This window comes from Hippocampus guttulatus, chromosome 6 (assembly GCF_054856545.1).
Source record: "Hippocampus guttulatus isolate MCC_2025c chromosome 6, RoL_Hgut_1.0, whole genome shotgun sequence".
NCBI lineage: Eukaryota > Metazoa > Chordata > Actinopteri > Syngnathiformes > Syngnathidae > Hippocampus > Hippocampus guttulatus.
In genome coordinates, this window is record NC_141266.1 from 2,290,122 (window position 1) to 2,311,064 (window position 20,943).

General features: G+C 41.3%; 1 protein-coding gene across 1 annotated transcript; it reads left to right on the plus strand.

Moving 5' to 3' along the window:
- Positions 1-15,492: 15,492 nt before the first annotated feature.
- Positions 15,493-20,663, plus strand: eomesb (eomesodermin homolog b). Its single transcript, XM_086113544.1, has 7 exons — positions 15,493-15,632; positions 16,595-17,196; positions 17,382-17,536; positions 17,618-17,739; positions 18,320-18,478; positions 18,659-18,720; positions 19,421-20,663. The coding sequence occupies exons 2-7, from the start codon at positions 16,688-16,690 to the stop codon at positions 20,193-20,195; spliced, it is 1,782 nt and encodes a 593-aa protein (XP_085969670.1). The 5' UTR covers positions 15,493-15,632; positions 16,595-16,687; the 3' UTR covers positions 20,196-20,663.
- Positions 20,664-20,943: the final 280 nt, after the last annotated feature.

Genomic DNA, 20,943 nt, shown 5'->3' on the forward strand with positions numbered 1-20,943 from the left:
TGGTTGTCTATGTGGGCCCAGTGATTGGCTGGCAACCAGTTCAGGGTGTTCCCTGCCTACTGCCCGAAGAGAGGGAGAGAGAGAGAGAGAGAGAGAGAGAGAGAGACGCACACACACGTATTAGGTTTGCTTACAGAGTAGACGAGTGTGACAACAGCCAACGGACGTCAGTTTTAATTACTGGGTTTTATGAAGTCATGCATACAGGATTGCATTTGCAAATGCAAATTAGAAAACACTGAGTCTGTGTGGAGGGGTTGAAGGATGTCTCCATGGGATAGCTGGAACATGTCAACTCACCAAGCACCCCCACACTGAGCACCAAATGTGACAGGCCCGTTTCTGCTGCTGCTGCCCGAAACAGAATGTGCGACTCCACTCTAAAGACAAAATCTATGCGATCCTAAATGCAGTGTTTTAATCTCCCTTGGACTTAGTGTCCAAGTTTTTAAATTCTACTTTCCTTAACCCTAGAACACTAACGTTAAAATCAGTAATACCGTCACTAACATCAGATATATTTTACCCAATATCCAGGCTTAAATACAGTTTACATCAACTAATGCAAATGTACAACACTATATGCAAAATTATGGCACTCTTCTTTAGTTTCCCAATGTACAATATCACAAAACAAAAAACAAGGTACCATGGAGGACTCTTTAAAAAGGCAAGAAATTTCCAAACCCCCAAAAATAATGGAACTGAGAACCTGCTCTTCGGTCTACCCATTGATCGGAGATGTGAAGGCACAGTCTTGCTGCATCACTGGCAACCGTGGGAGAGAGAGAGAATTTTTAAATTTTTGAGAGGGGAAAACCACAATTTTTTTGGACTATATGAATTGCCTTGGAAATTACCATTGAGTGATGTTTTTTTCCTGACGTAGGGCTACCTCAATCACGATGTCGTATTTTTTCCTCTTATGACTTGAAGTGCTAGGCCAGGGGTGGCCAACCCGCGGCTCGTAAGACGCATGCGGCTCTCTGGCTGATTCAATGCGGCTCCCGGGCTTTCACACGACTAGCATCGAAAACGCCTCAGCAGTGGCGCTGCCATTCAAACAAAGGGGCTAAAGACAGAAGACACTGACGTACTACGTCAGCCTATTGTCAATCCCATTACTTGATTGACATAGAAGGCAACCAATCAAATGACTGAATCACAGCTCATCTGAATCAAAGCGCTAAGCTAGTCAGCAAATTACCTCTGATAATTAATGCAGGGGGCCCAATATGTCGATTGCAATCAACCACGAGCCAGCGGACCGCAAGGGGTGGGAGCAGTAAATGGGTGGGAAAAAAAGATTTGTGTGTTTGCGTTTTTAGCTTTCGTTCATGTTCGAGCTGTTGCTCATCGTGGAGTGAGTACATATGTGCACGAGCGCATGGTTGGGCACCCGCGTGCGTGTGGTGTGTGTGTGTGTATCCTGATAGTGGGAAGTTGGTTGCTTCAAAAGTCGATCTTTGGGCAAAAAAAGTGTGTGTGTGTGTGTGCGCGTGAGCGAGGAAGGGATGCCCATGAGTATGATGTGGCTCTGCAGTCAGACGTAAAAAAATTGTCTCTTAGTCCCTGACTGGTTGGCCACTCCTGTGCTTGGCTTGATGCCATCACGATCATTCTTAATCAGCTCATCAACCTCACAGTCCTTATCACTTTCACATAACTTCTGCTTCCACATGGTCAACATCTTCGCCGTTCTAGGGTTGAATTTTGTCATATGACGGATTAAACTATTTGCACTGACAACTAAACTATCAAAAGAAAATAATAATGCATAAATGAATAAACTTGGAACATCCCACTAAAAATGAATGCTCATTTATTGGCCGAGAACTGAAATAGATTGTTGGGTGGTGAACATATCCAAAGGTATTTGAATGTGAATGTTTTTACTGTGTTTCCTCTTCTGTAAAATTGTCTTTACTTCATAACATACAGTACACACAGTATAACCATACATTTTTCGTTTGCCGAATAATCTCACCACACATGAGGCAGGACGGCTGTTAAGATGAGACCCGAAGTTGACAAAGGCAAAGATCTCTCCTATGAGCGGCCACGATGTGCTGACATCACAAGCAACAGGGGGCAGAGTTCTTGCCATGGCTTGCAACCAACAGACCTTCTGCTGTCAGCTGGATGGTGGTGGCCCAGGATGGCACGCTCATTGCCAGATCACCCTCCTCTCCGGCCTGCCTGGCACGAGCACTGCAGGAGTGGGAGGCTGGCAGGATGGCACAGTGTCAGAAAGAAGCCTTTAGACGTGTCAAATAGCAAGCACAGCTAGGTCAAGATGCTTGGAGAAGCCACTCGGAAGCCTTCCTGTACACCCGAGGTTTCAAAACAGATTCATTTGAAGTAGCATTTGATGTGATTTAGTCTTCTCTTACTGTATGTGCACGAGCAACAGACTATGACAGCAAATGATACAGTGTTTGTGCTTGATACAGATTGGTGTCATGATCTGTTTTTTGTTGATTTGATTAGATTTTAGTTTTGTCATGTTTTCCTTGTGTCCCCTTTTGCATTGGCTAGGTGCACACTGCAGGCAAATCCGACCTGTTCTGTGTGTGTGTGTAACTGTTTTAGTATCCCTTTTTATTTTAATTTTTATTTAACAGGAACAATATATAAGACATTGCCTTTTAAAATTTGGATAATTGTATGCATGTAAAACATCTAGCTTCAGTGTATTTGCAATTTTAGTCCCTGGTTAGGCTTGAGAATGTATTAACTTATATTTATTGAATACAATTTAAAAAAAATAATGAATACAATTAATAAATAGCATCAATCAATACATTTTAGACACTTGTGTATGTCTGAGTGCCTCAGCAATGTAACTGTAGCGGGTTAGTGAATATGCTGTGTCCATGCAGAACTTGTGTTTACATTTATTTGGTTTGTCTTTGTCCACAGACATCAGTAGATGCAAAGAGGATCCGCCAATGCAGCCAGACCTAAAACTGTTTCTCAGGACCCTGATGGGAGACAGGAGAAGGAGCTTCAAGGCAGGCTGGTACCATATCCACCCCTAGCTTGAATATTCTCAACAGATGGACTCGGCGTATTGTTGCAGACATTTTAGCCCTCCTAATACTGTTTTTTCTCATCACTGTAATGTTATGACTACAATGCTTTCAAAGTTTGATGAAATAAAAAGTCAAATAAGATTTCGAATCTGTCTTTTTAGCCCTAGGTTGAATGTGCCCCTCCATCAAAACCCCTGGCCCCAGCTCGGCCCCCTCAGTGAAATTGATCCAGAACAGCCACTGGCGCACGTAGCGAATGTTGTGGTTTTAAAATTAATCAGGGATCGTTCAAAGTTGCCAACACTTGCAAAGGGGTTCCCCAGACACTTTTCATAGTTCCAAAGTTTTTCTGGACATCATCAAAATTTGAACATGTTCAAAATTTCTTGGCAGCACGGTGATCAACTGCTTAGCACAGGGGTGCCCAAAGTCAGTCCTCAAGGGCCGCTGTCCTGCCTGTTTTCCAGCTCTCCCAAGAGCAACACACCTGATTCAAATAATCAGGAACGTACTAATGCTGCTTCAGAGCTGGCTGATGAGCTGATCATCTGAATCAGGTGTGTTGCAGCCGGGAGAGCTGGAAAACAGGCAGGACAGTGGCCCTCCAGGCCCGGAGCTGGACATGGCTGGTTTAGCATGTCCGCCTTACAGTGCACAGGTCAATTCCCGGCCCCGGCCTTCCTGTGCGGAGTTTGCATGTTCTCCCAGTGTTCTTCGACTCCATCTTTCGCATTCCAAAAACATGCACTGTAGGATAATTGAAAACTCTAAATTATCCCGAAGTGAGACTGTGAGTGTACATGGTTGTTTGTCTACGTGTGCCCTACGACTGTCTACTGCTTGAAGACAGCTGGGATAGTCTCCAGCACGCACTCAATCCTCGTGAGGATTAAGTGGTTCAGATAATGGATGGATGCATGAATGACCCTTATACTCATGCTGAGTAAGCATAATTTGAAATTGCCTATCTTCAGAATCTGAATATACCTGACTACAGATTCTTCGTGACTAGTTCTGCATCTGCACCACTCTGCAAAACCAGGAAGCAAAAATGCCCCCATAATATGTAAAGCAATTATTGAATGGACACAGTTAGATACAATGTAAAAACAAGTGTAGATTGCATCCAACATTGATATTTGATTATTAGAAAAATAGTAGTATTGTTATTATTGTCATTATTAGTAGTAGTCATGGTATTATCCATCCATTTGTCCATTGTCTGAACCGCTTTATCCTCACAATAGTCGCGGGCGTGCTGGAGCCTATCCCAGCTGTCTTCGGGCAGTAGGCGGGGGGGAGGGGGATAGCTGAGTACCAGGAGAAAACACACGCTGGCACGGGAAGAACATGCAAACTCCACACAGGAAGGCCGGGGCCAGAATCGAACCCTGCACCTCTACACTTTGGGGCGGACGTGCTAACCAGTCACACTCTGTGCCGTCCATTATTATTATGATCCATCCATCCATTTTCCAATCCGAATTTATCCCCACAAGGGTCTATTCCAGTTATCTTCGGACAGTAGGCAGGGTACACACTGAACTGGTTGCCAGCCAATCGCAGGGCACACATAGACAAACAACCATCCGTGCTCACATTCACTCCTTGGGACAATTTAGAGTGCTCGATTAACCTACCATGCATGTTTTTGGAATGTGGGAGGAAATCAGTGCAGACGTCATGTGTTCGAATTTGTCCCCAGCCTTCCTGTGTGTTGCATGTTCTCCCAGTGCCTGTGTGGGTTTCCTTCGGGTACTCCGGTGTCCTCCCACAATCGAAAAACATGCATAGCAGGTTAATATCCCTCTAAATTGTCCCTCGGTGTGAGTGTGAGCGCGGGTGGTTGTTCATCTACGTGTGCCCTGTGAATGGCTGGAAACCAGTTGATATTGCCCGAAGATATATGTAACAGCCCAAGACCTCCAAAAAAGTAAATGGGGGCAATATGCTAACAGGAACTCTGACATTTTGGATTTTCTTTCAGGTTTTGACCCATTGTTGGGGTTTTATTGAGATCCTGATTTTGATCGTCTTAACATTCAGGAAAACACGTGAAATTTGCGACACGCATCATGCTTGGCCAAATAATCACGATTTTATGAGTTCAATTTGGAGTGAAGAGATGGCTTAGTTGAGCCCTCTACGTGTTTATTTTTACATAACAGCCCAGGTTGAACATTTTGCCAAGCTCTACCAAAAGTTGGAGGCACATGTAAAATAACCCAAGACTTAAAAAAAAAAAGTCTCTGGAGCCCTATTCAAAACTCAAAAGGAAATTAGCCATTTTTATTCAGATTCAGATTCAGAAAACTTTATTTATCCCCATGGGCTAATTTGGACTGAACAGGCACGCTCTGCACAAGAAACATGAAAAACAATGACGAACATGGGATACAGTGCGAAGGGCCTGTCGGTACTCGCCGTATGTACAGCGCCCCGAGATCTTAGTTGAGAAAGTAAACACTAGGGAAGGAGAGGGAAAAAAACCATGCTCAAACTATCCTCTTCTGAGGATAATTTAAGTCTTGGAGAAAAAAAATCCCTGCACGTCAAAAGCATAGTCAGTTACAACAAGTCACAAGACATAACATGTAATGAGGGGGCGGATGGATGGGGGGGGGGGGGGGGGGGTTACGCGGCCCGACCGGCGTGCTGCCAGTCCATCCAGCGCACAGCAGATCAGGTCACGTCACGGGGAAAAACCAGGAACAATGAAGGCGGTGATGATAAGGATGTGTATGCGCGTGTGATTGTCTGGTTGTGTGTGCGTAACAGTATGGCAAGCCATTTGAGCATTTATTCCAAATCCCTGATATCAAACATAAGTGTGTTACACTAGTTCGATCTCTTTCAGCACTAGTTCGACACTCGGCCACACTAGTGACACCGAATGTCGAACTAGTTGCATACAAACTCCAACTAGTCATTCATTTTCAGCAACATGTCAACTTGTCAATCATGGATTATTCTAACATGTGAATTTGTGACCCGTGATTTCCTGCGCGAGTAAACAAGTGCGAGCTGAAATACTCACTAGTTTACTAGTGGCGGATAAAACAGTAGCTAGTTTACTAGTTAAAGCCCCTTGACGCCTTGATATCTAACTAGTGAGTGTCAAAAATGTTACTTGTTCACTGGTGATGCCCCAAATATTTACTAGTTGCACTAGTGTGACATTTAATGTCGGACTAGTTCAACTAGTGAGGTCTAAAATGTTCACTAGTAGAACTAGTGGATGCCAACCTGCTCACTAGTAAGCTAGTTGCACAAAATATAATGAGGAGGTGGGGCAGAAATGTGGCTGCAGGATTCCTATTGGATCTGCAGTTAAAATACACCAATCGGGATTCAGATTTTGTCATAATCACACCCACTTCATTTGCATGTTTTACACTAGTTTACAAGTTGTCCTGAGGATTTGCAGCTAGTTCACTGGAGGATGCCCATTATTGGTTACATGTCGACGAGTGAATCCAGAAATCCAAACTAGTAAACTAGGTGCAATCGATTTGACCTTACATGTTAACTAGACGGTTTCAAAATGTGAACATGTTCACAAGTCAATGTAGAGATATCCACTAGTTACACTCGTTGGGCTCATTTTCACTGTACTTGTTAACTAGTGATACACATGTTTCCTCACTAGTAAACTAGTTGGGTTCAGTGTGACATACTAGTGAGCTAGTGACACAGATTTTCATATCACTAGTTAACTAGTGGAACGTATTTTGTCTCACTTGTCAGGCTCAATGCTGAACATGTATAGACTTTGACTGAACATGTTTGACAAAACTGGGCACTAGGTGACATGTGCACACATCTAGTTTACTAGTGAAATAATCACATTTGGCTAGTTTACATGTTTGGCAGTTACAAAACTTTACAAGTTCACTAGTTGTGCACACATGTCAACTAGTAAGCAATTTTATTTAGCTAGTGCAATGTGCATGCCAGCTAGTATGCCAAAAACATGAGCTAGTGCAACAAAAATCCCTACATGTTAGATATTTGTTGCACTCGTTGTGCACATTCGCTCACAAGTGCTGATTAACACCAACAAGTGAAAAGAAAAGCCCAACATGTAGGAAAAATGTCAAAAATGTTCAGTCAAACCTTGCACAAGTTCATTTCTTGGTCTGACTAGTGAGACAAAATGCCTCCCACTAGTTAACTAGTTGAATAAACACGAGCGTCTCTAGTGAACTAGTGGGCGTTTTGTGGCTTACATGTCAACTAGTAAGCCTCAAAATGATCTTACTAGTGAACTAGTGGGTGTTTTGTGGCTTACATGTTCACTAGTAAGCGTCAAAATGATCTTACTAGTGAACTAGTGGGCACATTTATGGCCTTACATGTTCACTAGTAAGCGTCAAGATGATCTTACTAGTGAACTAGTGGGCACATTTATGGCCTTACATGTTCACTAGTAAGCGTCAAGATGATCTTACTAGTGAACTAGTGGGCGTTTTGTGGCTTACATGTTCACTAGTAAGCGTCAAAATGATCTTACTAGTGAACTAGTGGGCACATTTATGGCCTTACATGTTCACTAGTAAGCGTCAAAATGATCTTACTAGTGAACTAGTGGGCGTTTTGTGGCTTACATGTTCACTAGTAAGCGTCAAAATGATCTTACTAGTGAACTAGTGGGCAATATGGAATAAATACTCAAAGGGCTTGCCTGGCAAGCCCTTTGAGTATTTATTCATCCGTGATTGTATTGTAGACCAATGAGAGCACGTCCGACAGACACGTGGACTTCGGCAGCCAGCCAATCATGATGCATTTCGAGCTAAGAACGGAGGAGAAAACTTTCAGACGCATTGAAAGCTTTTCGGGTAAATATTACTCTTGTTGTTACACAAAATGTTGTTTTACGATTATTTTAGTAAAGTTATGGTGTAAATGTCAAATATGTGGTCAATTTATCAAGATGAAGCCTGCTTAAAAATTTGCTCCAACGATTTCGGAGATGTGTCTGACTTTGACAGCAATGGCGGCAGTTCAACGCTGACAGTCGCAGTCGGGTGCAGATTTATTTCGGCAGGACTTTCTCAAATCTGCCGTTTGCTCTGACAGTTCTCTGTCTGACAGTCACATTTTGTCTTATTACTCACAAGCTAATTGACATTTAAAAAAGAGTTAAAGTTAATGTTTGGAACATGATTTTGCTCTTTCTGTTTGCTGCCTTAGTTCGTTTGAATTATTCGCTGCCTGCATTACATGAAGTACATTTTTTAATATTCACAAGACTGTAACTGTGCATTATAAATAATGTAACATTTGCACTATGTTTTACTGGATCTACAACTAAACTAAACTAGGTCCTCGTTTCTGGGAGAGTCCACAGCACCTCCTGCATCACAACCATTCTGCCGGCACACCGTCAGCAGCACGATGTTTCTAACGGGAGCTGGAGGGTGATCAGCTTCATTGAGGAACAGGAGGAGGAGGATTTTTCAACTGTGTTTTGGATATGAATTGTATGAAATAAATCAGTGAAGCCCCAATCAAATTCTACTCCATCTAATCTGCTCGATCACACTGCTGTCAAGATGCTGTAAATAATGCCTTCATTCATGATTGTAGAAACCCCAGAACGGTAAACATGTGATTATTTTATTTTAAAATACAAGAAGCCTATGTTTTTCAATTGTGCTCATTTTCGTTGTATTGCACGACAAATATAATAGATGAGCCGGTTTGGGGACATCATCAACCAAGCTGCTGCTCCAATTGCAATGCGATGTCCTGCTCTCCTAAATTCGCATCTACACCACAAATTATAGCATCCTAACTGATTTAGCAACAACTGAAAATTCACATCATTATTTAGGGAGAATATGTTGCAGAACTGTTGCTTTATATGGTGCCGTATTAATTTTATTTAGTATAGCATACATATATAAAAGTGGAAAGATACTGTAGAGCTGTACCATTACTCTTTATCTCCGTGTACATAATAAATAAACATCACCTACAGATACATTGACTGGTAAAAATTGCTTGATTCCTTCTGTATACTGCAGATATTACGCAAATGGCGGTAAATAATTGTGAAAGCTCAGAATCAGGTTTTAAAGGGTTAATTTTTTGCTGGGTGGTGCTCTTATCGTGGAGCCAATAGGAGGTGTTCACTTCTGGCACTGTCCTGCCTCCTGATTAGCATTTAGCGTAACTAGTGTGACCAGTGAGCCATTAGTGTTTCACATGTTGTACAAGTGAACATTTTGCCATCACTAGTTAACTAGTTAAATCAAACGACCATTTAACTAGTTGACTAGTGAGTAGGGTGACATCCACTAGTGCGACATTTTGACTTCACTAGTCGAACTAGTGAAGTCAAAATGTCGCACTAGTGGAACTAGTGGATATTTGGGATATCACTGGTGAGCAAGTAACATTTTTGGACTCACTAGTTGGATATCAAGGCTTTAACGGTCTTAAACTAGTGCACTATCAACGTTTTATCCTCCACTAGTTAACTAATGGATATTTCAGCTCCCACTAGTTAACTAGTGCAGGAAATCATAGGCCACTAGTTAACATGTTAGAACAATCCACGTTTTACTAGTTAACATGTTAACACTTTTTAAACCTTACTAGTAAACTAGTAAGACTTTGAACCTCACTAGTTTGGTCTAGTGGGCCACTAGGGCATAAAAAAGCTGACTAGCTGGGAAGTTCCCTCTGCTTGTGTGCTTCCAGGTGTCACTAGTTAGAATTTTGTCAGCACTAGTTGGACAAAAGTGGCACTAGTTGCCAAAAATGAGTGGCTAGTGAGGATTTCTGTGCAACTAGTTCGACATTCGGTGTCACTAGTGTGGCCGAGTGTCGAACTAGTGCTGAAAGAGATCGAACTAGTGTAACACACTTATGTTTGATATCAGGGATTTGGAATAAATGCTCAAATGGCTTGCCATATTACAGGCCTCAGCTGCTTCGTCAAGGTCTGCTCGTGGAGGCAGTCCCGGTTTATCAGTCCATGGCCGAGAAGGAGGCGGGTGATGGTGGGGTCACTAGCTTCCGTGCATACTTCCATCCAGGGGAAAGAATCCAAATAGCGTTGTTTGTTTTGGAGGGACGGCCGCCAACAATTTCAGGGGGCCTTGAGTCCGTGGCTGTATCCCTTCACAGGCGCCGATCAGCCAAATCCGCCATTTCTTTCTGAAGAGCAGATTCAACTTCTCCAAGTTGATAACCATCATACGGAGACGCTCCAAAACCGCATCCATTTTGCGGTTGAGCTCAGTCATCGCTTGAGTCGGAGTGTCGTACATCCGCGCCGTGCCATCCCAAAAAGACCGGCAGCTTCTTCACTTCCAATAAAGCTGCTCCCGTCGGTTGAATTTTGCGATAGATCAGGAAACTGCTCACACCAAACAGCAGCATACCTGCTATCAGAAGGCTGATAATGTAGATGTCTTCCTCCTCCTCAATGGACAGTATTGACAGGCACACCATTCTCCGCTTCCTCCATGGATCTAGGGTGTACCCGGCAGCAAATGTCCCGAGGGGTAAGCAGGCTCCCCACTGCCTGCTCTTCTCGTCGAGAAAATTTTGTCGATTGCATCAAGAGACCAGCTAACCAATTCCATGGTTTGTTTTTCGGATGAAAATACGGCGGAGGCTAGGAAAAGACAGCACAAGGACAGCACATAGACTGAGTGGCAAGCAAGGGGAGGGACAGGAGCAGAGCAAAAAAGCGTCCGCCTTCATCGAGAGCCAAGCAGAAAAGTTTTTTAATTTACTTTCAAATTTTATCTCATTTTAGGCCTTTCATACAAGTCATATTTCATCGAAACAGCTTTTAATCTGATGCACTTCCTTAATTTTCCCCAAATTCCAATTCCAGTGTCCCGGTATCCCAACGTCCCAGGAACACAACTTTTCCATTGCTGCCAGGTCCCTTTATATCTGCTCCCAGCTGTAATGAGAACTAGTGATGGGACGAGCGACACTGGTACGTTAGCACAGTGCCGAGAGCTCAAGAGTGAAACCCAGTATTGGTGCGTGTATTGCATTAAGAAAGAATCACGTGACCAATCCAGGAACTGAATTGTTTGAATGTGCTGCGCCAAAGTGTGTTTATAAGGACACAAACTGTATCAACATGTCGTGGGTTTGTTGGCTGGAGTTTTGCGAAATTATGGATCGTTCTAAGAAGTTTTCCCCAGTGTGGAAGAATTTTGATCTTGGTAAATCTTTTTCTCCTTTGAGCATTGTTTACTGTTATATACAATTTTTTTTTTACGGTGGCACATTGCACCCACTTTATCAGTTTATCAAGTGTTATCAGTGTTATCAGTGGCGGGCCGTGCATTTCAACCTTAGGCCTTCAGTGACGTCACATACATTAACACAATATAGGCTCGTCAAGCAGCACTTAATTTCAGGAGCATTTAAAACCATCAAGTATGCATTCACAATGAAGAGCAGGAAACTAAATTTACAGATATTGTCAAAAATAAAAAGATGATTTAAAAATACTAAATAAAATGCCACCCAAATTACGCTGTGTGATCTTAAACAAGTCTGTCCAATAAATTGCGCAATGTCGCAGTTTCATATAAGACACCAACCAAACAATAACAAAATAAACTATTATTTGAAAATCAAGTAAACAGATCATTTGCATTTTGAGAATCGGCTATACAATAGCAAATAACTGGAAATGTTGAGCAGCTGAAATTGAACGAACTTTCGTGCATGAAGGTGATGCGCCATTATAAATTGCAGGTGAGCAGATTTATTTGATACATTTTTGTATCTTTGTCATTTTATTTCGTTACCATTAATTTAATACTCATGAAATAAAATGACAAGAAGAAATGTAAAATAAAATTAATTTACTCACCAATGTAGTGCCTGTTCACTGAGCTGCACATCTACGCGAGTGTCCCCAAACGTTTTTAAACGCACCGTAACTTGTAAGTGCCCAGCCGTGCTCTGATGTTTCCTTGCTGCCTTGGTAAAACAACTTAAATTGGTAAATCCAGTGTGGCTCCAAACACCAAATCGGTCAGTTGCAAGCAATAGGCATTCACAGCAGTACAATTTGCAGCGTTTCTCGGAGGCTGTGAGCCACGGGTACCGTTCATAATTGCTCGTCTGAAAATGACGGACAAACCCTTTTCCTTGCTGGGACAGGCTAGCTAGCGCAGGAGTTGGGCGATCTCTTTGCACAATATCCAGCTTTTCGTGTAAGGTCCGTCTTGAAAATTGTGTGGAAAGTAGTTCTGCAACCAGATCAACGTCTTCTCCATCGGCCATTTTGGGTTAAAATGCAGTGATAGCTCTAGCAGGCGCTAATCCAATCACCGAACGTGCACGTCCAGTCTCGACGTAAGCCCTTCTAGCTAGCAGACGAGTCAGATCACGAGTCTCAGACTATTGCAACCTGACTGTGCCCGTTCACTTACAGCGCTCAGGGGCCTGCTCTATTTAATCTGAAGTTTAATTTACCTGGCAACACAAGCTAGCTGAAACATGATTGGTTAAAAACTCTACCATAATAAATAAGTTATTTATCAAGTGGCTTTCAATGTTATTTAAAATAAGTGACTAAGTGGAAATAATGTGACGTAAAGAATACAGAGAATAATTTTGTTTACATATTTATGAAAATAAAATAACAAATTAAATTTATGTTATTCCCAGACAAGTACATTTAATAAATTTGAGAATGTTTAAGCCAGCAGAGAAGGCCTTGCTGGCCTTGACGGAACGCCACTGCCTGTTATCCATATGATAGTCAGTTAAAGAGTCTTACAGTTGCTTTATTCATTTTATCTTATAGTTGCGAGATCCTCCATAATTGAAGTTCAATGCTGCCTGTCAGAAGCAAACACACCCAGAAACCAAGACGCTTTACAATATTGGAAATGGAACCAGAAAATATATCCACATCTGCATCAACTTTCATTTAAAACTCTCTGCTCACTATTGTCATCTGAACCATGTGAAAGACTATTTTTTGAGGCTGGAGAGCTGCTGTCGAAGAGGAGAAATCGCCTTGGAGCAGAGACACTCCAAAAACTTTTGTTCCTCAATAAAAATTCATAAACTAATCACTTTTGTCTTTTATTTCACATGATTTAATCAAAATTTTCTACATAAGTTAAAAATCTGAATTGGAACTCAAATTTGCTATATTTTACATACCAACTCAGTTTAGCATTTACACAAATAAGGAATTTCTTTACCTGCAATGATTTTATAACTACTGCAGGGGTCACTATTGGGTGACCAACACAGTGTCAATATAGTGCTGACACAGTTTGTGAAGTGGGTCAATACACTCCTTGAGGTATCATCGTCCCATCACTAATGAGAACATATTATCTCCCACCACTCGTGGACATCTACTACTCCCGTCTGACCCGCCAAGCCATCCGGATCGCAGGTGACCCCACCCACCCATCCCACAGCCTCTTCAGCCTGCTGCCGTTGGGAAGGAGATTGCAAAGTCTCCGTGCCAGAACCAGCAGGCTCAAAGACAGTTTCTTCCAGTTAGGAGACTCAAGTCTCTCCCTGCTCTGCCCGCACTCCCCACCCTCTGCCTCTGCCCGACCCCTGCCTCCTGTCACAGACTATGACCCTCCCCTCATTATCTGACATCTGCATATTGCGTATTGCGTATTGCACAATGCACTACCTCACTTTACCCACAATAGCCACAAGTGCCATTGTATATGCTGTTTGTATTGTCTATATCATCTATATTGTTTATCCTGTTCAGATTGCATATTATGTCTTTTTATACAGTGTAGCTGCTATCTTCTTAGCTGTGTGTTTAATGCACAGCACATTTGCATGCATATTTGCACTGAGGATTGAGAGAAAGAAATTTCATCTATGCTGCATGTCATATGTAGGCATATTTGACAATAAAGATGACCTTGACCTTGACCTTATCGCTCAATATTCATATAGCAATCGAACAGTGAAAAAATGAAAATCATTCTCAAAACCAATTGTTTATCAAAGTTTAGCGCGTTACTATAATCCCCTATATAGAAATGACCAAATTATATCAGAATATCATGGTTAGAAAATACTGTAAAATGAGTGGTATACAGTAAAAAAAAAATAGTCTCCTGCATTTTGTTCAGACAAACGTAACAGTTTCATTTTGGATAACCAAAGGCATATATTCACGCCAATCTCTGTGAATTTGAACTTTATTCGTGACTTCCAGAATTAATCAACAACCACATTCATTTATCACTATCAGTGTAATCAGCACACGTGTCTAAGTGGTATCAGACAAGTTTGCATTGTTTTCCCTTATAGTTGATTTGCCGTGTTTGATGTCAGAAGTGCTTATTTCTGAGGTGGCGACCCTCCTCGGCAATCCTCTCTGCCTTTTACATGCAAACGTCTCAAAACAAGCATCAGCAGCTGAGTCTTGTCTGGCCCACCCTTCTTGAGTGGATGGCACAACTCAAAGGTGTCTCATTATCACACTAATGCAGTACGATCTGAACTCATTCCGGTTCCCTTTGAACTGGGGAAGTGGAGGAACTTGAGACTTGCGGAGAGGACAGTGCAAAAGTTGACCACTTCCAAGATCGTCCTTGAATTCTTTGTACTTTTCTGCAAAAGCCACTTTATGTATTTTGCCGATTGTCAAAGCCACAACCCCAAAACAACTGCCTGTGTTGTTTGACCTTTTTTTTAATCCACACAAAATAGTGTGTGGACCAGTTTCAAAGCAGACCTTGTCAACCTATTTAAGGGGGGTAATGCAATATTGCCAAGAAAGGTTGACAAATTTATAACCCACACCTAGTAAGAGACTGCTGTACTCTTTTTAATGTGACCATGATGTATTTTTCATGATTTTATTCTGTCTTTCAATGACACCTTTCCCATTTGCCAATCACCTTGAGCATTTATTGTTTTGATTGACATTGTGTCAAACCGAATCTCCAATCAGAGACAGTTTACCTTCTCTCTGCATGAGAGGATTCTGTCGGTGTTTTCTGTTTTGCAGTCTTGCTTATTTACACTATGTCCGAGATGGATTGTATTTGACCACACCCTAAACATTCTACTATGAATGGTAAAGTATCATTTTGCTGGGCAGCTAATGCAAAATATGGTCAACTGTATCAGGATTTAGTTACACTTTACCAAGAGTAGAATATGTCATTTTTTAAACAAAATAATTAACATTGAATATTGTGTTTTTAATTATTCTTGTTTACAGCACGTGTATCATAAAAACCAGATTGTCTGTTTTTATTAATTCATAAATGTAATTAACTAATTAAATGTAATTAATGAAAATTACAGTACTAATACACGGTGAAAGTCTCGGTGAGGTCTATGAGAAGAATGGATGAGGATTAGTTTTGCTCACGACTGTCACTGTGATGCTGAGGATCCTGTGCCCCTCCCCCCAGAAACGGGGGACGGGAGGGAGTGTCGGCGGAGAACAGGCTGCTTGCAAGGAAGCTGTGGCCACAAGGACAGAGCTGCTGAACCCGACCAACGCAACTTCATGTCACGTAGCATGAACTCTTCTATTTAAAGCCATTTCTTCTCAATTGCTGATCTGCGAACTGGACAAGTGGAAAATACCTCTTGGTAAGGTTATTTATTTAATATTATTGGGGTTTTTTCATTTCATAAACTGATCATACATATCACAACTTCAAGACACGTGAAATATGATTGACAGTTTTATTTTTCAAACTTATTGTTTGTTTGTTTAAGAATGTTTACAATATTTTACAAGACAAGCCTACATGGATTCCCTTACACGTACGGCTGTCTGATCTATGGAACATCACAGGTTTCTTAGAACGGAAAAATAATTGCCTATTTCCCGTTTTCACATCAGGCATCCCCTTGGGACCCAGAATCGCATCAGAAATTGAATGAATAAAAAAATCATTAATTGAATGAATAATAAAACGGGATTAGCGGCAGCATAGCGGTGGAAAACAAGAACGCGTGGAATTGTTTTATCACATACGCTCAAGATCATTGCACAAATGCACGGCTGCGTAAACATGTTTTTTTGTCGCTGATATAGTGTGTACATTACTAAAATCGCGAGGGTATTTGCTGAATGGAATTTGGTAGTTAATGTCGGTTACAAATCGTCTTGGGTGAGCGTTCATCACAATTTTCCACAAACATCTGAACAAAGCTGATCATTGTGTGACGGACCAGAACGTGAGTTAATATAAACTAGAACGAAACTTTCACAAAAATATAATTTAGCTCTCTTCATAGCTCTCATGGGGTGGATTTAGTCGCTCGTATTACTTCGACGCTCTACAGCTATCATTAATATATTTCTCACATTTCACTTGATAGATTTCATTACATTCGATTTTTTCCATAATGTGTCATACTAGATAGATAGATAGATAGATAGATAGATAGATAGATAGATAGATAGATAGATAGATAGATAGATAGATAGATAGATAGATAGATAGATAGATAGATAGATAGATAGATAGAATCAACAAACAGATTCGGTATGAGTCGACGTTTCATTTGGTCACCGTCCCACCTGATTTGTCTGTCTGTTTTAGGTCCAACTGTTGGCCCCAGGCGAAGAAGAACACCCCCCTAACCCCACCACCACCACAATAGTTCCATCTCGTATCCCATGAGCTGATTAAATCATGCTCGGTGCTGAGGGGAAGACTGACTTATTTTCCTCCAAAGACTCAGTGGAAGAGAGGCGCAAGTCTCCACTTTCAGGAGGCAAACAGCCCGCCGCTGGCAGCCGATACCCGGAATACGGGGTCGGCCCGGAACGCTACTACAGTCCGCCCACGGCGCCCAAACCCACCGCAGACTCAACTACGCCTTGCTCCTTCATCCCGTACAGCCCCAGCGGGAGCATCTACGCCTCGTCCAGCACAGCCAGGTATCCGACATCTCTTCACTTGGGTTCCGTGGGATTCTCCCCAAGCGCGGGTCCGCGCGGTCACTTCAGTCCGGCCTACCAGCTCGGGCAGAGCCCCGGCTGCCTATACGCGCAGTACAGCGGCTCAGGCCCGGCACTGGGCAGCGTCGCCATCCGTGCGAACGGCACGGCCACGAGGGCGCACGTCGACCTGTGCAACCGGCCTCTGTGGCTTAAATTCCACCGAAACCAAACCGAGATGATCATCACCAAGCAGGGCAGGTCAGATGACACCACTGGTCGATTAAAATGTATCTCAAAATATTTCGTTGAACAAACAGGTTATGACATTTGCAGTTCCTATATTTTCGTTTGGTATACACGTGCATCATAATTAAAATGGCAGATCAAAAAACACATGCAATTGCTTTTTCTTGGATTATATATTTAGACATTTGTTTTTGCAGGCGAATGTTCCCGTTTCTGAGTTTTAACATTGCAGGTCTAAGCCTGACTGCCCACTACAACGTATATGTGGAGGTGGCACTGGCAGATCCAAACCACTGGAGATTTCAAGGTGGCAAGTGGGTCACTTGTGGTAAAGCAGACAATAGCAGCCAAGGTACCGCTCGCTGCCATACCAGAAATAGAATCCAACCAATTGTGTACTTTTGAAGAAATCTTGGATCTGTTAATTTGATAGGGAACAAAGTGTACATCCACCCAGAATCTCCAAACACAGGAGCCCACTGGATGAGACAAGAAATCTCCTTCAGCAAACTGAAACTCACCAACAACAAAGGCACAAATCAAAGCATATCACAGGTAAATAAACAGTTCATTATTTATGTTGAACAAGTTTTTTACAAATATAGATATCATGTATACTGCATATGAGTGATGAGCCGTTCTGTTTAAAAAACTTGAATTGCAAGTATAATTTCAATTTCATTCTATCAAGCCATAAATCACGATACAGAGCCAATATAGATAGCATTTGGAATATTTTGCAAGAATAATGATAGATTTTTGTTTTGCAACATCCAGGGAAAATACTAAATAGTGTCACACACACGTAACTATGCATGCACGCATGGACTGTGTGTGTGTGTGTGTGTGGGGGTGTTTTAATGTGTGTTGCAACCTTCTGTATGATATATTCTATCTATCTATCTATCTATCTATCTATCTATCTATCTATATATATATATATATAGATACAGAGAGAGAGAGAGAGATACATATAGATATACTGTAGATAGATAGAGATATATAGAAATAGAAATATATATATATATAGAGAGAGAGATATAGCTACAGATAAATATAGATACTGTACACACACACACAGATTACAGATTTCAAAAACAACCATTGTATTGTCCTACAATGTGCATGTCTGCAGATGATCATATTACAGTCCTTACACAAGTATCAGCCCAGGCTGCACGTCGTGGAGGTGACCGAGAACAGTGTGGAGGACTTCAACACTGATCCAAAGACTCAGAGCTTCATATTTCCGGAGACTCAATTCATAGCAGTCACTGCTTACCAGAACACTGACGTAAGAAAGAAAAAGTAAAATGACGGGGAGGAAAGGCAAAAGCCATTTTTTGTCTGTTGGGTGTGCTATGTTTCAAATGTCAATGTAATGAGTGTCAGTCACTGGGCATTATGTATTGTTTCCCACAAGAGGATTACACAGTACTTTAATTCCTCACATTCTGTCCTATTTTATCTGTAGATTACACAGCTGAAAATTGACCACAACCCTTTTGCCAAAGGATTCAGAGATAATTATGATTCGTGAGTATTGAGTTGTATTTTTTGTTGTCAAATATGGTCTAAAAATATAAAATATTTGTTTTTCACACTAATCTTCCATGGTCAAGGAAGCCTTGTTGTTGTTGTTGTTTTTTTTTTAAAATATCGATATTGCAATAATGGCCTATGCAATATGCAGATCACAACGACATATTTTAAAAATTTGGTTTTGGAATTGTAAGCTTTTATCTGAATTTGACCAAACTTAAATGAGCATCGCCACCCATTAGTTGAACATTTTCTAGGGGAGGTACAATTAATTAGCGAAGAACACACTGATCTTCTTTCAATTTGTAGCATGAAAAATTGCCCTTCTTTCATTCTGTTACATAAAATGTAATTTCTTTTCTTTAGGTACATGTTAAATATCGCAAGAATACTGATATGGTTATAGTCAACTTCTTTTTCGCATGTTTTTCATGATATATATATATATATATACACAGTATATAAATATATACTGTATATATACATATATACTATACTGTATATATACATATATACTATACTGTATATATACATATATACTGTATATATATATATATATATATATATATATATATATATATATATATACAGTGTGTGTGTGTGTGTGTGTTTATTGTAAGCGGAATAGAAAATGGGTGGACTGATGTATTTGTTCAGTTCTATTTTAGAATCTATTAGCTTTTTTATTTTTCAGGATGTACACAACTCCCGACAATGACCGGCTCACCCCTTCCCCGACCAACTCTTCCCGTGCCCACCAAATTGTCCCCAGTGCCCGCTACACCATGCAGCCCCTCTTACAGGACCAGTTTGTCAACAACTTTACACAAAAGCGTTTCTACAACAGTGAGCGAGCTGTGCCTCAAACCAGCAGTCTTCTCTCGCCTCAGACAGAAGACGGAGCCTCTCAGCGTTGGTTTGTCACAGCCATGCAACATGGGACAAGCGGCAGCACCAGCCACAAGTTGGACCTGACACCATATGAGGGGGACTACTCCAGCTCCCTGCTACCTTATGGTATCAAATCACTTTCCATGCAATCATCCCATGGTCTCAGCTACTACCCAGACTCTCCTTTCTGCGACATGGCAAATGTGTGGGGCCCTAGGGCAGCGTACCAGAGAAAGATGACTCCAAGTCTGCCTTGGTCACCGAGGCCCAGTCCCACTGCTGGTTTCCCCGAAGACTCTGATAAGGTGAATCCACAGTTCGAGGATGAGATGACTGGTGGAGGCCTGATGTCTTCATGGGCAGAGACACAGCCGTCTTCTCTATGTCTTGTCAAGAGTGATTCCTATACGCCAGTCTGCAAGCGAGGGCGTTTGTCTCTTAATGGGCCAAGCACAGAGGACTCACCCGTTGACATTAAATGTGAGGACATTGTCTCTGTTGCCAGTGGCTCCTATTGCAAGGAAGCACCTTCATCCAAAGGGATGGCATCTTTCTATTCCTTTTACACAAGTTATTGAGCATACTGTAGAATGTTTTTGTGACATGCACACACCGCATTTGTCTCTGCTGTGATCCGTTTTCTGTGTACAAATGAAATATCACAGATATTATTTATTCATTTGAATTAAAAGTTGGAAGACTGTACTTTTCCTGCATTATTTTACCACCCCATGATGTGACTTACAGGTCAGACATTGGGCTGTAAATTGATTTTAAGTATTTGAAGTTAAATGTATTCAACAATGTTTTGTAAATTTAATTCTCTACACATTACAGAATTTGCCTTTGCGTTGAGGTTTCCCGTTTCCAGATTATTTACTGAATGGCAGTATAAAACTAGTGTAATGTCAAATGTGAAAAAGAGTATGCTGCTTACACATTTCCGATGTTCTGATGTTTGATACTAAAAAGCCTTTGTCCTCTATGGAATAGATGGAAAATTATTTTCCATACAATCTTGCATGTATTTCATACAAGCATTTGGTTGAAGTGCAAATAAATATATTAACTTGCAACATGTTTTGTAAGCTTCAGTTTATGCATGTTACGCATCTCCTTTCTGACTAATCTGGTGCCCTTGAGCACAGCACTCCTTCTGATATCTCTCTTTGAGTCTCTGCATGTGTGTAATGGAATACAAAACTAATATACAGCATATTCTCCTAAGCCTTTTATTTTTTAATTTCTGCTTCTGATTTCAAAAACTCTCAGAAATGGTTCAAGGAAGTTAATCAATTTACTTTGTTCCTACGGAAAGATAATACA

What these genes read in the sequence shown, in the direction of transcription:
- eomesb (XM_086113544.1), top strand. Translation starts at nt 16,688, where the DNA reads ATGCTCGGTGCTGAGGGGAAGACTGACTTATTTTCCTCCAAAGACTCA. An exon ending in ATCATCACCAAGCAGGGCAG is followed by an intron (nt 17,197 to 17,381) that starts GTCAGATGACAC and finishes TTGTTTTTGCAG; the next exon opens with GCGAATGTTCCCGTTTCTGA. An exon ending in CAAATCAAAGCATATCACAG is followed by an intron (nt 17,740 to 18,319) that starts GTAAATAAACAG and finishes GCATGTCTGCAG; the next exon opens with ATGATCATATTACAGTCCTT.